The sequence below is a fragment of the Diabrotica virgifera genome, chromosome 9, assembly GCF_917563875.1.
Source record: "Diabrotica virgifera virgifera chromosome 9, PGI_DIABVI_V3a".
In the NCBI taxonomy this organism is placed as follows: Eukaryota; Metazoa; Arthropoda; class Insecta; order Coleoptera; family Chrysomelidae; genus Diabrotica; species Diabrotica virgifera.
In genome coordinates, this window is record NC_065451.1 from 155,327,948 (window position 1) to 155,341,389 (window position 13,442).

Consider the following 13,442-nt stretch of genomic DNA (forward strand, 5'->3'; position numbering starts at 1 on the left):
ATCTCACGACGAGGTCGAAGCGTGTGTTGAAGCGAGCTTCAAGTGGGTCCTAATTTAAACGTCGGCAAAGAGAGATATAATATATATAATAGTGGAAAAGAAAGAGAAAGCAGTTACCCTACAGGACGGTAAAATTAGTAATATTTACTTTGTTATAAAATGGGTCACAGCATATGCCCCGAAGAATATAGGCAACCAAAAGGTGACCGCCCCCAGTGGTGGAGATAAAAATATTAGTTGGTATTTTTTAATTCTCACAATGATAAAAAATTAGAACAAAACGTAGTTTGACCATAAAATTATCACGCCACTGATCGTACCCTCGGTTGACGAGACATCCACAGGCCAATAAATTTTAGCATTTGGTGTTATTTTAAGGGTCATAAATACTAAATTTTGACAGACATTTCTCTATCTCTCGTTAGGTTTAATCTTTTTCACGTTGGGTTGAATCCCGTCTTCAGTTTTTATCTTTTTCTGTTACATTTTTCTATTTCACTCAGAATGTCGCAACACGCTCTGTCAGTTTTCTTCTTAAGAGTCCTTTGTTATTTTAGGCACTTAAAATAATTACCATGTAAAGTATCCCGTGTCGCTACAGAAATTTGGGTGGAACCAAAGAAAATTAATGTGTTGTTGGTTTATATAATATTAGAATGAGAAATGATTTTTTTTATCAGTCACACCAATGCCACTTTCGATTTGTGTGTGCATTTGACGAAAAAATAAATACATGTAACGCCACTTTTCAGTTGAGTTTCGGACATTTTCCTTAAAAAATAAATACACGTGATATTATTACTAGACCCCCTCCCCTTGTGATGTTTCGTGATTTTTGTGTGCATTTGACGAAAAAATAAATACATGTAACGCCACTTTTCAGTTGAGTTTCGGGCATTTTCCTTAAAAAATAAATACACGTGATATTATTACTAGACCCCCTCCCCTTGTGATGTTTCGTGATTTTTGTGTGCATTTGACGAAAAAATAAATACATGTAACGCCATTATTCAGTTCGAGTTTCGGGCATTTTCCTTAAAAAATAAATACACGTGATATTATTACTAGACCCCCTCCCCTTGTAATGTTTCGTGATTTTTATGGAACCCTCCCCCCCTTTCGAGCCTCACGTGATTAATGGACAGCCCCAAAGTGGCAGACTCGTTCAAAGGAAGCAGTTCAAACTATTTTTAAGACTTTTGTAATCATTTTTTAAAAAAGGACGGTATACTGGGGATTTATTACTATGCTTTAATTTGATTATTGCATTCATTTTTTCTTTTACTCGACTAATTACATTAGAGTTGGTTTCTATTTTAGGTTATCTGAAAAATGAAAATAAAATGAAAAGTATGGAAAAATTCGTTGAAGATTCATCTTACAAAGGAAATTATATGAGTCGACACACTGAAGGAAAAATATCAAATAGAAATATGAAAGTTGCGACTGAAAAAAGACCTTATAAATGTGGAATTTGTTCTAAGCAGTTTTCTCACAATTGTTTTTTGAAAAGACATTTAAGAGTACATACTGGGGAAAAACCTCACAAGTGTGAAATTTGTTTTAAGCAGTTTAGTCAAGCAGCTGATTTGAAAGTACATTTGAGAACACACACTGGAGAAAAACCATACAAGTGTGAAATTTGTTTTAAGCTGTTTATTGATTCAACTAATTTGACAAAACATTTGAGATTCCACACTGGAGAAAAACCTCACAAGTGTGAAATTTGTTTTAAGCATTTTTCTCAGAAAATTAACTTGAGATCACATTTGAGTGTACATACGGGAGAAGATCTTCACAAGTGTGAAATTTGTTTTAAGCAGTTTAGTGAAGCAGGTAAATTAAAAAGACATTTAAAAGTGCACACTGGAGAAACACCTTACAAGTGTGAAATTTGTTTTAAGCAATTTAGTGAAGCAGGTAATTTGAAAAGACATTTAAAAGTGCACACTGGAGAAAAACCTCACAAGTGTGAAATTTGTTTTAAGCAATTTAGTGTAGCAAGTCAGTTGAAAGAACATTTGAGAGTCCACACTGGAGAAAAACCTCACAAGTGTGAAATTTGTTTTAAACGATTTAGTAGAGCAGGTACTCTAAAAACACATTTGGGAGTTCACACTGGGGAAAAACCTTACAAGTGTGAAATTTGTTTTAAACGCTTTAGTAGAGCAGGTACTCTAAAAACACATTTGGGAGTTCACACTGGGGAAAAACCTTACAAGTGTGAAATTTGTTTTAAGCATTTTTCTCAAAAAATTCACTTGAAATCACATTTGACATTGCACACGTGAAAAAATTTCTTTTAAATAATTTGGTACACTATATGATTTGAAACAACATACTCAGTGGCGTTACAAATACTCGTGGGTTTTAGCCGACTCGACAGCATGCCTCCACTCTTCTCTGTCTTGAGTAATATCTCTCCAATTCTCTACCCCCATAGTTTTCTGGTTTCCTGCTATATTATCTCGCCACCGCAGTCGAGGGCGTCCGCGTGATCTTCTTCCAGTTGGGACATCCTCCCACATCAACCTCACTGCTCTTTGGTCAGAATGTCTTCTGAGGTGTCCTGCCCATTGAAGTCTTCTGAACTTTGTCTTTTATGATGTTGGCATCTGGTTATACTTCTTCGACCTCTTTGTTAGTTCTTAAACTATATTGTCCTGCTGCTTCATCAAGCAAAGGCCCAAAGATCTTTCTTATGATTTTTCTTTCCAAACACGTAGTCTCTCTTCATTTGCCTTTGTTCTCGTCCAGTTTTCGCTTCCATACATCACAACGGGTCGTATGATTGTTTTATATACTTGTATTTTTGTAGGTACGCCTTATTAGTTTTTTCGATTTTAAAAGGGTTTTAAAGGACATAAAGACATCTGTTGCCAGCTTGTATCCTATTGTTTATTTCTTGTGATCCGTTATTATCTTCAGTTATCGTTGTTCCAAGATACTTAAATTCTCTAACTCGCTCAAAGTTAGTCATTGATGGTGATGTTCTGACCGATTTTGTCTCTGCTTTGGTTATTGCGGCTCATATACATATATTTAGTTTTACTTTCATTGAATAGGAGGCCCATCTTCTCTGCTTCCCTCTCGAACCTGACGAAAGTCTCATTAATCCTTAATCTTGCGTTTCATATTAAATCGATATCATCTGCAAATGCCAACCGTAAGTTTGGTCCTTCTCGATGAAATACTGTAGTCGGTTTTTCGATTCTTCCACTTCTAATTATGTGTTCCAGAGCTAAATTGAAAAGTTGTGGTGAAAGTGCATCTCCCCATTTTAGTTCATTGTTTATTTCGAATGTCTCCGAGTATTTTTCTTTAACTCTGATCTCACATCGTAACCGTTCCATACACATCCATATCAAACTGACTAGTTTTTTTGGAAAGCCCAGTTTCTACATCGCTGTCCACGTTCTAGCCTTGCATACTCTATCAAATGATTGTTTAAAATCTTTGAACATCTGATGAAGCTCACGATCAAACGGCCAGCATTTTTCCATTATCTGTTTTATTATGAATGTTGGTCAATAGTAGCGCGGCCCGGTCTGAATCCGCATTGATAATCTCCAACGATTTCTTCTGTGTATGTTTTGGTTCTTTCTAGCAGAATGTTTGCAAGGGCATTGTAGGTGGTATATAGGGTGTTATTCCCCGATAGTTAGTACATTGATTTTTGTTTCCTTTTATGTGGATTTCTACAATAACCCCTTCTATCCATTCATCTGGCATTGTTTCTTCTGCGAAAATGTCTCGAATTAGCTAGTATATTATAGAACTGTACAACGCTTCTCCTTCGCGTTTTAAGCACTCTGCGGGTATACCATAGCATAGCTATCTGGTGCCTTATTATTTTTAAGTTTTTTAATTGCCTGGGTTACTTTTTCGCATCTCGGGTATTGGTCTTCTATTTCAGCTGTATGTATTTCTGCTAGATTTGGTCGTTTAAACACCTGGAACAACATACAAGAAGACAAAATTCAGGACTAAATTGAAGGCTGTACCTAAAGAACAAGAAATATTATGTATGTTGGTGTAGTATTATATAATTCGGGTTTTACTTTTCTCGAGTGTTTGTGACAGATGGACTTTAGAACCTTCAATCTTAGAAACAGAAACAGTATCTCTGGGATATTCAAAAACTCGTTCTAAATCAGGTGTAAGGCTACTTTTGTAATATGTAATATAATATAGTTATATAATGTCAAAGCGTTTTATTTATACATGGAACCATAACAGTAATTTCACAGTTTAAGATGAGCAGGCCCGGCTGAAGACGAAATTTTCACCCGGGCAAGGATCCTTTGAGTTGCGCCCCCCCCCTCCTAGTAAAATCCCCTAAAAAAACAACAACAATCAGCTGGTTTTTAAGTTTGCAACACTTTTCGAGTAACTGCTCATTTTAAGACCTTTGACAGCCCCACTGTAAAAATGTTCGTGTTAAATCAACACAGCATGATATCACAGGATGTTAACACCTTTTGTGTGTGTCATATTGACACCGTCTGTGTGTAATTTGGACACCAACTGTGTGTTATATTGACACCGTATGTGCATATGACACACAGACGGTGTCAATGTGACACTCACAAAAAGTGTGTAATACCATATAAATGTAATTGGGTAGTAAATCAACGCCATTTTGTTTTACAATTAGAGTTTGCCATTAGAGTTTGTTTCTATTGTAGGTTATCTAAAAAAAAAAGAAAATAAAATGGAAATTATGGAAAACTCGTTGAAGATTCATCTTACAAAGGAAATGACATGAATCGACACACTGAAGGAAAAATATTGAATATAAATATGAAAGTTGCGACTGAAAAAATAACTTATAAATGTGGAATTTGTTCTAAGCAGTTTTCTCACAATTGTTTTTTGAAAAGACATTTGAGAGTACATACTGGGGAAAAACCATACAAGTGTGAAATTTGTTTTAATAAGTTTAGCCGCGAGTATAGTTTAAAAATACATTTGAGAGTGCACACTGGAGAAAAACCTCACAAGTGCGAAATTTGTTTTAAGCAGTTTAGTCAAGCATCTAAAGAACATTTGAGAGTCCACACTGGAGAAAAACCTCACAAGTGTGAAATTTGTTTTAAACAATTTTGTCAAACAAGTCATTTGAAAGTACATTTGAGAACACACACTGGAGAAAAAACATACAAGTGTAAAATTTGTTTTAAGCGGTTTAGTGAAGCATCTAATTTGAAAAAACATTTGAGAGTTCACACTGGAGAAAAACCTCACAAGTGTGAAATTTGTTTTAAGTAATTTAGTGATGCAAGTAATTTGAAAATACATTTGAGAGTGCACACTGGAGAAAAACTATATATGTGTGAAATTTGTTTTAAACGATTTAGTAACGCAAGTCATTTGAAAACACATTTGAGAGTGCATACTGGGGATAAACCGTACAAGTGTGAAATTTGTTTTAAGCAATTTAGTGACGCAAGTAATTTGAAAGGGCATTTGAAAGTACACACTGGAGAAACACCCCACAAGTGTAATCCCACATAACAATTTCATGTTCTTAGTAGATTCATAGAACATACTTTTCAGAAAAAGTATATACTGAGAATGTGCGTAATTACCATTGCGAATGTGCAGAGCAGATACCGAGTATATACTACATTACAGTACTTAAACGTTCTATGTATATACTTAGAATGTACTACCGCACTTCTTTTCAGTATATACCAAGAATGTTCTTTTTAGAACATTCCAAGGACGTGCTATAAACCTTCTATGTGTATACTTAGAACATACTACCGCACATCTTTTTAGTTTATACCAAGAAGGTACTTTTTAGAATATTCCAAGGAAGTGCTATAAACCTTCTATTTATATACTAAGAACGTACTACCGCACATCTTTGTATGGGAAGAATATTATATTTTTAAGAATATTCTAAGAAAGTGCTATCAAGTGCTATATTGCTTAGAAGTATGTTTTCAGCATCACCTAATCTCATCTTAGGTTCTACTGGTTCTACCAAATATCTATTTACATATTTTAATTGCAAATGAGAATGTAGTTAGTACCTACATTCTACAATATTACTTAAAAAGTAAGTACATATTTATAAATTTTAGTTATTTATATAAATCATTATATAATATTTAGCTAAACTAAACTATGCATAATAAGTAACTAAAATTTATATAATACTTATATGTACTTACCTATTTAAGTAATATTGAGTTATCAAAATAGATTATATGTATTTTGAAGCACCGCAAACAAAATAAACAGATTATGTATGTTCTTTAGTCCTAGTACTACATCATTCGCCTTCATCCTTAACACTGCATAGATCCATAGATGATACAAATAATGAAATAATGCCTGTTTTCTTTTTCATATTTCACGGTTTTTTCCTATCCCTGATTCATTCAGGTAAGAATAGAAATGGTCAGAATATGATGGGGGTGGGGGAGGGGTTATGAATGTATTGTTGAATAACAAAATCGGTGGTCAGTGTTGCCAAACGGAGAGAAATTTCCCTTTTTGCGGGAATTTTCAACATAAAAGGTGATAAAGGGAAAAAGTTAACTCAAAAGGGAATTATTGTTCCAGTCCAAATTGTAAAATATTAAGAAAAAATCAAAATATTTGAAAATAATTCAACATATCTTCTCAGATTTTGTAAACAGGAGGGAAGTTTTTTTTTATAAAAGTGGGAATTTTTAAGGTAAGTTGGCGGAAAAAGCTTACTCGACGGTTGGCAACGCCAAAGCCTTTGGTTGCTTTGGTTGTGCAGTTTGGCACGTTTTGGTTCTGCGAAATGGCCTATTGAATTGAATGTACCTAAATTCAAATTCCAAGGATGTAAAAATACTAATGATTCATGATAAACTCGAAACGGTTAAGTCATTTCAATTATGAAAACGAATTTTTAATAGTATCTATGTAAACGTTAATACAATTAATGTTTAAACTTTTTTACCCTACAACAATTTTGAAATGAAATTCGTCCAATACTACCTACATACATAAATTTTATTAATTATGTATTCTAAAATATAACGAAATTGATAATCTATAAGGCTAATATTATACTTCCTATACATACAAATTATTTTTAAGATATTTTAAAAGTATCTACTTATAAGTATGTGTTAAGAATGTACTTATAAGTATGTGTTAAGAATATTCGATAAAGGTATATTCTAAGAATAAACTTTTACGAATATTCCGAGATCCTACGTACACGAATATACTTAGTATATTCGGTACGAGAATATACTTTGAAGTATATGCAAAGAACATGAAATTTAGAATGTTTTTTAAGGTAGATGCTATGCTTGTACTACACATATACCAAAAAGAATATACTCCGACGAATGTTGGTAGTATATGCTTAGAACATGATGCGAACATCATTGTTATGTGGGATATTTGTTTTAAGCAGTGTTCTCAGAAAATTAGCCTGAAATCATATTTGAGATTGCACAGATGAAAAAAATTTTTTTAAACAATTTGCAGCAATGCTTTTACCAGCACTTTTATTACTTTAATCGAATCTTATGATTCTATATATTAATAATATAGGTATGCAAAGCCCGTAGATAGTGTGATACTTTTTTTATAAACAAAATGGCGCCCCAAATCGTGATTTTTTCAATTATTGCTCTATAACTCCCAAAGATTTTAACTTTACACGAAAAACACTGAAATAAAAATTCACCCTAATTAAATTCTGCATACAGACGTGTTTTTCCCGATTTTATTCGACGAAAATTTTCCTCGGAAAATGCGGGTTTGTCTAACAAAATCTTTAATTTTCAACTAAAATTTTAGGTAAGTAATTATTTATAAATAATTAAATAAATTGGTGACATGAAAGCCCTTTTGATATAGATTATATTTCCAGAAGCCGATGCAGAACAGTTTAGCAACAATTAAATTGTTAATTAACAATTTACGGTCGCTATAATAACCATAATGATTATGATATACATAAAAGTAACTACATATTATTTTTGTATAAAAAGGCACTATACCTAGGTATCTAATACTTTACAGAATTGAAATTGGACTATTTAAGCGGCCTCGGAAATATTTTAAAATTATCCACAATATTTGGCTTATAAACAAATAGAATATCTCAGCAACTATTAAATTTAATTATGAAAACGGCATTGGAAAGAAACGCGGCAGGACGCTTCTTTTAAAAGAAAAACCGCTTAATTGCGATGAGTTGTTCCTGAGATACAACCGGTCAAAGTTCACCGGCATGTACGGCGAATGTATATACAAGAGGATAGTAATTTTCGAACCATCACCTTTTTATTTCGGTCCTCTTTCTCCACACAAATTTTTAAATCTTTAAAATACTCATAAAATATATTATAATAATAAAAACTAACGGTATTACGAGTGAAAAATACCAAAATTTCGATCAAAAATTAGGATGGAGAAAATCGAATCTCAAAGTTCAAAATCGGTATACGTTAAAAAAAATGCAATTTCTCGGCTTCCCATGGAGCATGTTTTTTTTGTTCCCAAGTAACTCAAGTAGAGCCACCTAACTAACGTCTTATTAAATGTCAAAGTTGCTTTTGTTTTTTACAATAAATAAATTTATTATAACAAACTTTTTTAATTTGTTTAAGCAAAGATTGGTTAAATAATTATACAGCTTTCAAATGAGAATATTTTTATTTTATACGTTAAAAGATACACTTGTGGTAAGTTTATCTAAAAAAAGTCTACAACTGAAAAAAATAAATATGGAGTTTTATTTTCTCATAAATAAATAAATTTATTATAACAAAGCAAAAGCAACTTTGGCACTTAATAATGCCTTCCTTAGATGGCTCTACTCGAGTTACTTGGGAACAAAAAAATGAAGAAAATTGTTCCATGGGAAGCCGAAAAATTGCATTTTTTTAACGTATTCCGATTTTGAACTTTGAGATTCGATTTTCTCTAACCTAATTTGTGATCGAAATTTTGGTATTTTTCACTCGTAATACCGATAGTTTGTATTATTATAATATGTTATGAGTCTTTTAAAGATTTGAAAATGTGTGTAGAGAAAAAGGACCGAAATAAACATATGACGGTTCGAAAATTACCATCCTCGTACATGCCAGTCAACTTTGACAGGTAGGTAGTCTGTCAAAGGACACATACCCAAAGAATGGCTTCTCTCAACTTTTGTAACGATTCCAAAAATCACAAATGCTAAAGATTGCAATGACTATCGGACAATTGCATTAATGAGCCACACATTGAAAACCTTCCTTAAAATCATACATAACAGAATCCACGTGAAATTAGATCAAGAAATAAGTGATTCACAGATGGGTTTTAGAAAGGGTCTAGGAACTAGAGAAGCATTATTCGGAGTCAATGTTCTGACACAACGATGTCTGGATATGTGCTTGCTTCATAGATTTTAAAAAAGCTTTTGACAGGGTTCAACATGAAAAGCTTTATTTTTGCAAAATTGGCAAAAAACAAAAAAATTAACGACTAAAATATCTACCCGGTTGCGTCTGAGTTTAGCGAACCGACTATAAGTATTCTTAAGACCAAAAACATAGATAGTAGAGATCTACAAATTATATCGAATCTGTATCAAAATCAGAAAGTAAGAGTCGAAGGAGAACTGACAGAGGAAGTAAGTATACTTAGAGGAGTTCGACAAGGGTGCATACTTTCACCACTCTTATTCAACGTCTACAGTGAAGTGATATTTCAAGAAGCTTTATTGGATATTTTGGAAGGTATTTTGGTCAACGGAAATAGCATTAATAATATTAGATATGCGGACGATACGGTCATATTTGCAAGTGACATGGAAAATTTACAGTATACAGGGTGTCCCGAAAAGATTGGTCATAAATTATACCACAGATTCTGGGGTCAAAAATAAATCGATTGAACCTCTCTTACCTATATACAATAGTGCACACAAAAAAAGTTACAGCCCTTTGAAGTTACAAAATGAAAATCGATTTTTTTTCATATATCGAGAACTCTTAGAGATTTTTTATTGAAAATGGACATGTGGCATTCTTAGGACAGCAACACCTTAAATAAAAATTAAAGTCAAATTTGTGCACCCCATAAAAATTTTATGGGGGTCTTGTTCCCTTAAACCCCCCCAAATTTTTGTGTACGTTCCAAATAAATTATTATTGTGGCACCATTAGTGAAACACAATGTTTTTAAAACTTTTTTGCCTCCTAGTACTTTTTCGATAAGCCACTGTTTATCGAGATATTTTGAATATTTGTCGAATCCACCACGTATTTGTATATGGTTAAATACGATTATAGAGACCTGTTAATAATCTGAAAATTTATTTATAATTTACATTTTTAGGTATATTTTGAAAAAGAAGCCACATCTCGATAAAAGGTGACTTATCAAAAAAAGACTAAGAGGCAAAAAAGTTTTAAAAACACTGTGTTTAACTAATGGTACCAAAATAATAGTTTAATTGGAACGTACACAAACATTTGGGGGGTTTAAAGGAACAAAACCCCCATAAAATTTTTATGTAAATATATTAAAAAATAAGCCGCATCTCGATAAAAACTGTCTTATCAAAAAAATACTAAGAGGCAAAAAAGTTCTAAAAATGTTGTGATTAACTAATGGTACCACAATAATGAATTAATTGGAACGTACACAAAAGTTTGGGGGGGTTTAAGGGAACAAAACCCCTATAAAATTTTTATGGGGTGGACAAATTTCACTATAATTTTGTTTTAAGATGTTCCTGCCATGAGAATGATACATGTCCATTTTCAATAAAAAATCTCTAATAGTTTTCAATATATTGAAAAAAATCGATTTTCATTTTGTAACTTCAAAGGGCTCTAACTTTTTTTATGAGCACATTTGTACTAAGGTAAGTTAGGTTTAATCGAACTATTTTTGGTCGCAGAATATCTGGTATAATTTATGACCATTCTTTTCGGGACACCCTGTATAATACAATATGTATACAATACATCAATACATGTGAAAGGTACGGACTGCAAATGAATCTCAAGAAAACGAAATCGATGATATTCTCAAAAAAAAACACAAAATGTAGATAACCTTATCATCAATAATACAACGATCGAAAGAGTAACAACATATAAATATTTAGGAACTTGGCTAACCGAAGATCGAGATCAAACAAAAGAAATCAGATCTAGAATAGAAATGGCAAGAGACACGTTCATAAAATTGAAGAACTTACTTTGCAACCTAACGCTGTTAGGTTTTTAGAGGTGTTACAAAGAATGAAAGAAAGAATGTGAAGTCATAAAAACTTAAAATTAGAAAGATTCAATATCTCGGTCATATAATGAAGGGCGAGAAGTACGTACTACTTAGGTTAATTATGCAAGGGAAGAGAAACCCAGGACGACGCAAAATATCCTGGCTAAGAAATTTGAGAGTGGTTCGGTTGCAGCTCATTAGAATTATTCAGAAGTGCGGCCAATAAAATTAAAATAGTGATGATGATTTCCAACCTCCGATAGGGGAAGGAACCTGAAGAAGAAGTCTGTCAACAAAACCAAATATGGGGGCGTTAACAGGATGACCTTTTATATTTGTAAGGCACCAATGCTCGATGGTGCTCTATATTAGGACATTTTCAAACATACTTCTAAAAATAAAAAATTCACGTTCTATCTACAACATTATTGTTTTTAAAATCCTGAAAGACGTAATAAATGTTTATCTAGAGTTGTGTCAATTTTTAAGAGTGATGTGTCCGAATAGATCACCATGCAAAACAATGTTTGTATGATTTTAAATCAGAGGACTACAAAAACAGAGTCAAAAAATTAAAGTGCGCAAATGCCAATATTAAAGTAACTTTTTGTTGAAACTATAGATTATATCCATAATATATTATCGGTATGAATCTATTTTATTTTATTTATTTACTTTATCTGCTTTATGTATATACGCACCAGAAAATACTATACTGGTCGTAGATCGTAGCCACGTCACACTGAAGCTCATGAAGACACGCAGTGGCGGCTCGTCAGGGTCGGCAGTGCCGACCCACACATATATGGACACATTATAGATTTTTTAAATATTTAATTTAATCGGAGTTGATGATATTCGTTTCTGTGAAATAAAAAATACATCTGTGAGATAATACAGACTAAATTTTATTCATTGTTTTTAAAAGACTTCGATCCCTATACGTTAGTTAACCTTTAACTACCCGCGCATCAAGTTATAACATAACTACACGCGTGGCGTACTTTGTACTCCACAAGAAAATACACTTAAAAACAGCGGATTTGTTTAATTTTTTTTTAAAAAATACACTTAGTTGTTTGTTATAAACCTTATTCGGCATCAGTGAATACTTGTTGAGTTCATTTTCAGTAAGCCAATTGGGATTTATAACTGGAATCATGGAATAACTGGATTCCATGATAAATAAAATACTAATAATTTTTTTTTTAAATGTGATTTTTTACAGGAGAAAAAGTATTGTTTACAAAGAAAAATATATTTTTTGCCATAATGACTAAAAAACAATTAAAATATGTACTTATATTACGACTTATAGTAATATAATCCTGGGGTATATTGTCCACCACCGGAAACAACAAATAATAAAATGTAAATTACGATCTTTCCAGAACGCCGATTATAACGAAACTAAAACCAAATTGTAAAGCACATTCCAGTGATAGGTTAGAAAAATAAGCAAGGTCAAAAATTTAATTTTTAAATATATTTCCAGTAGAATTCTTATATCTGGCGTACAAAGTACGCCAGCGCGTGTAGTTAAAGGTTAAGTGATCCCTGTGCGCTGTGCGTAAGAGACTTTTCAAATTAATGATCCTATAGCCATGCACCCGCACCCGATTGCGATTGTGTGAATTCTTATTATAAAGCCCGGCACGGCATGCCGTCCCCAGATCGAGGATTTGCTATATAATAAGAAGCTATGGAATATTAGCCGATAGGCAACCAATTATACATTCTCCGTACTTATTTGAATGGCAAGTACGGCAGCGGGTACCTCTGCCGAGGCCGAGCGATGATATGCAAACGGCAGAAAGGCACGTACGTAGCCACGTATTGCCTTGCTAGCGCGCCCGGGATAATTATGAAATAGGTACCTAAGTAGTTTTACGTCGTTTAATTATTAATATTATTATTGATATTGTAATTCTTTTAAGTTGTTAGAAATTACCATTTAGGGGACAGGATGTATCGAAGCATTCGTTAAATCAAGTTAATTATAGAGAACAAATAAAATTGTTTAAAAAATACGATCTGGAATTTTCTAATTTATTTTCTGACTCGAAGAATATACCGGCGTACCTAAAACAGCACAGAATGAAAGAATCAATTACTAGTAGTTACATTTTGATCCTTTTCGGTAGAAGTAGACGAAACTACTGATAGAGGTAACATGTCATTCACAAGTATCAATAATTGTTCTTCGATACGCG

General features: G+C 32.9%; 1 protein-coding gene across 1 annotated transcript in view; it reads left to right on the top strand.

Annotated features, from left to right (window-relative positions):
• LOC126892260 (zinc finger protein 112-like) overlaps window positions 1-4,164 on the top strand; it is a 39,363-nt gene extending 35,199 nt beyond the window's left edge. Inside the window, exon 2 of the mRNA XM_050661773.1 lies at window positions 1,321-4,164. Within this exon, the coding sequence (XP_050517730.1) occupies window positions 1,321-2,291 (971 nt within the window). The 3' untranslated portion in view covers window positions 2,292-4,164. The remainder of the gene's footprint in view (window positions 1-1,320) is intronic.
• The last annotated feature ends 9,278 nt before the right edge of the window (window positions 4,165-13,442 follow it).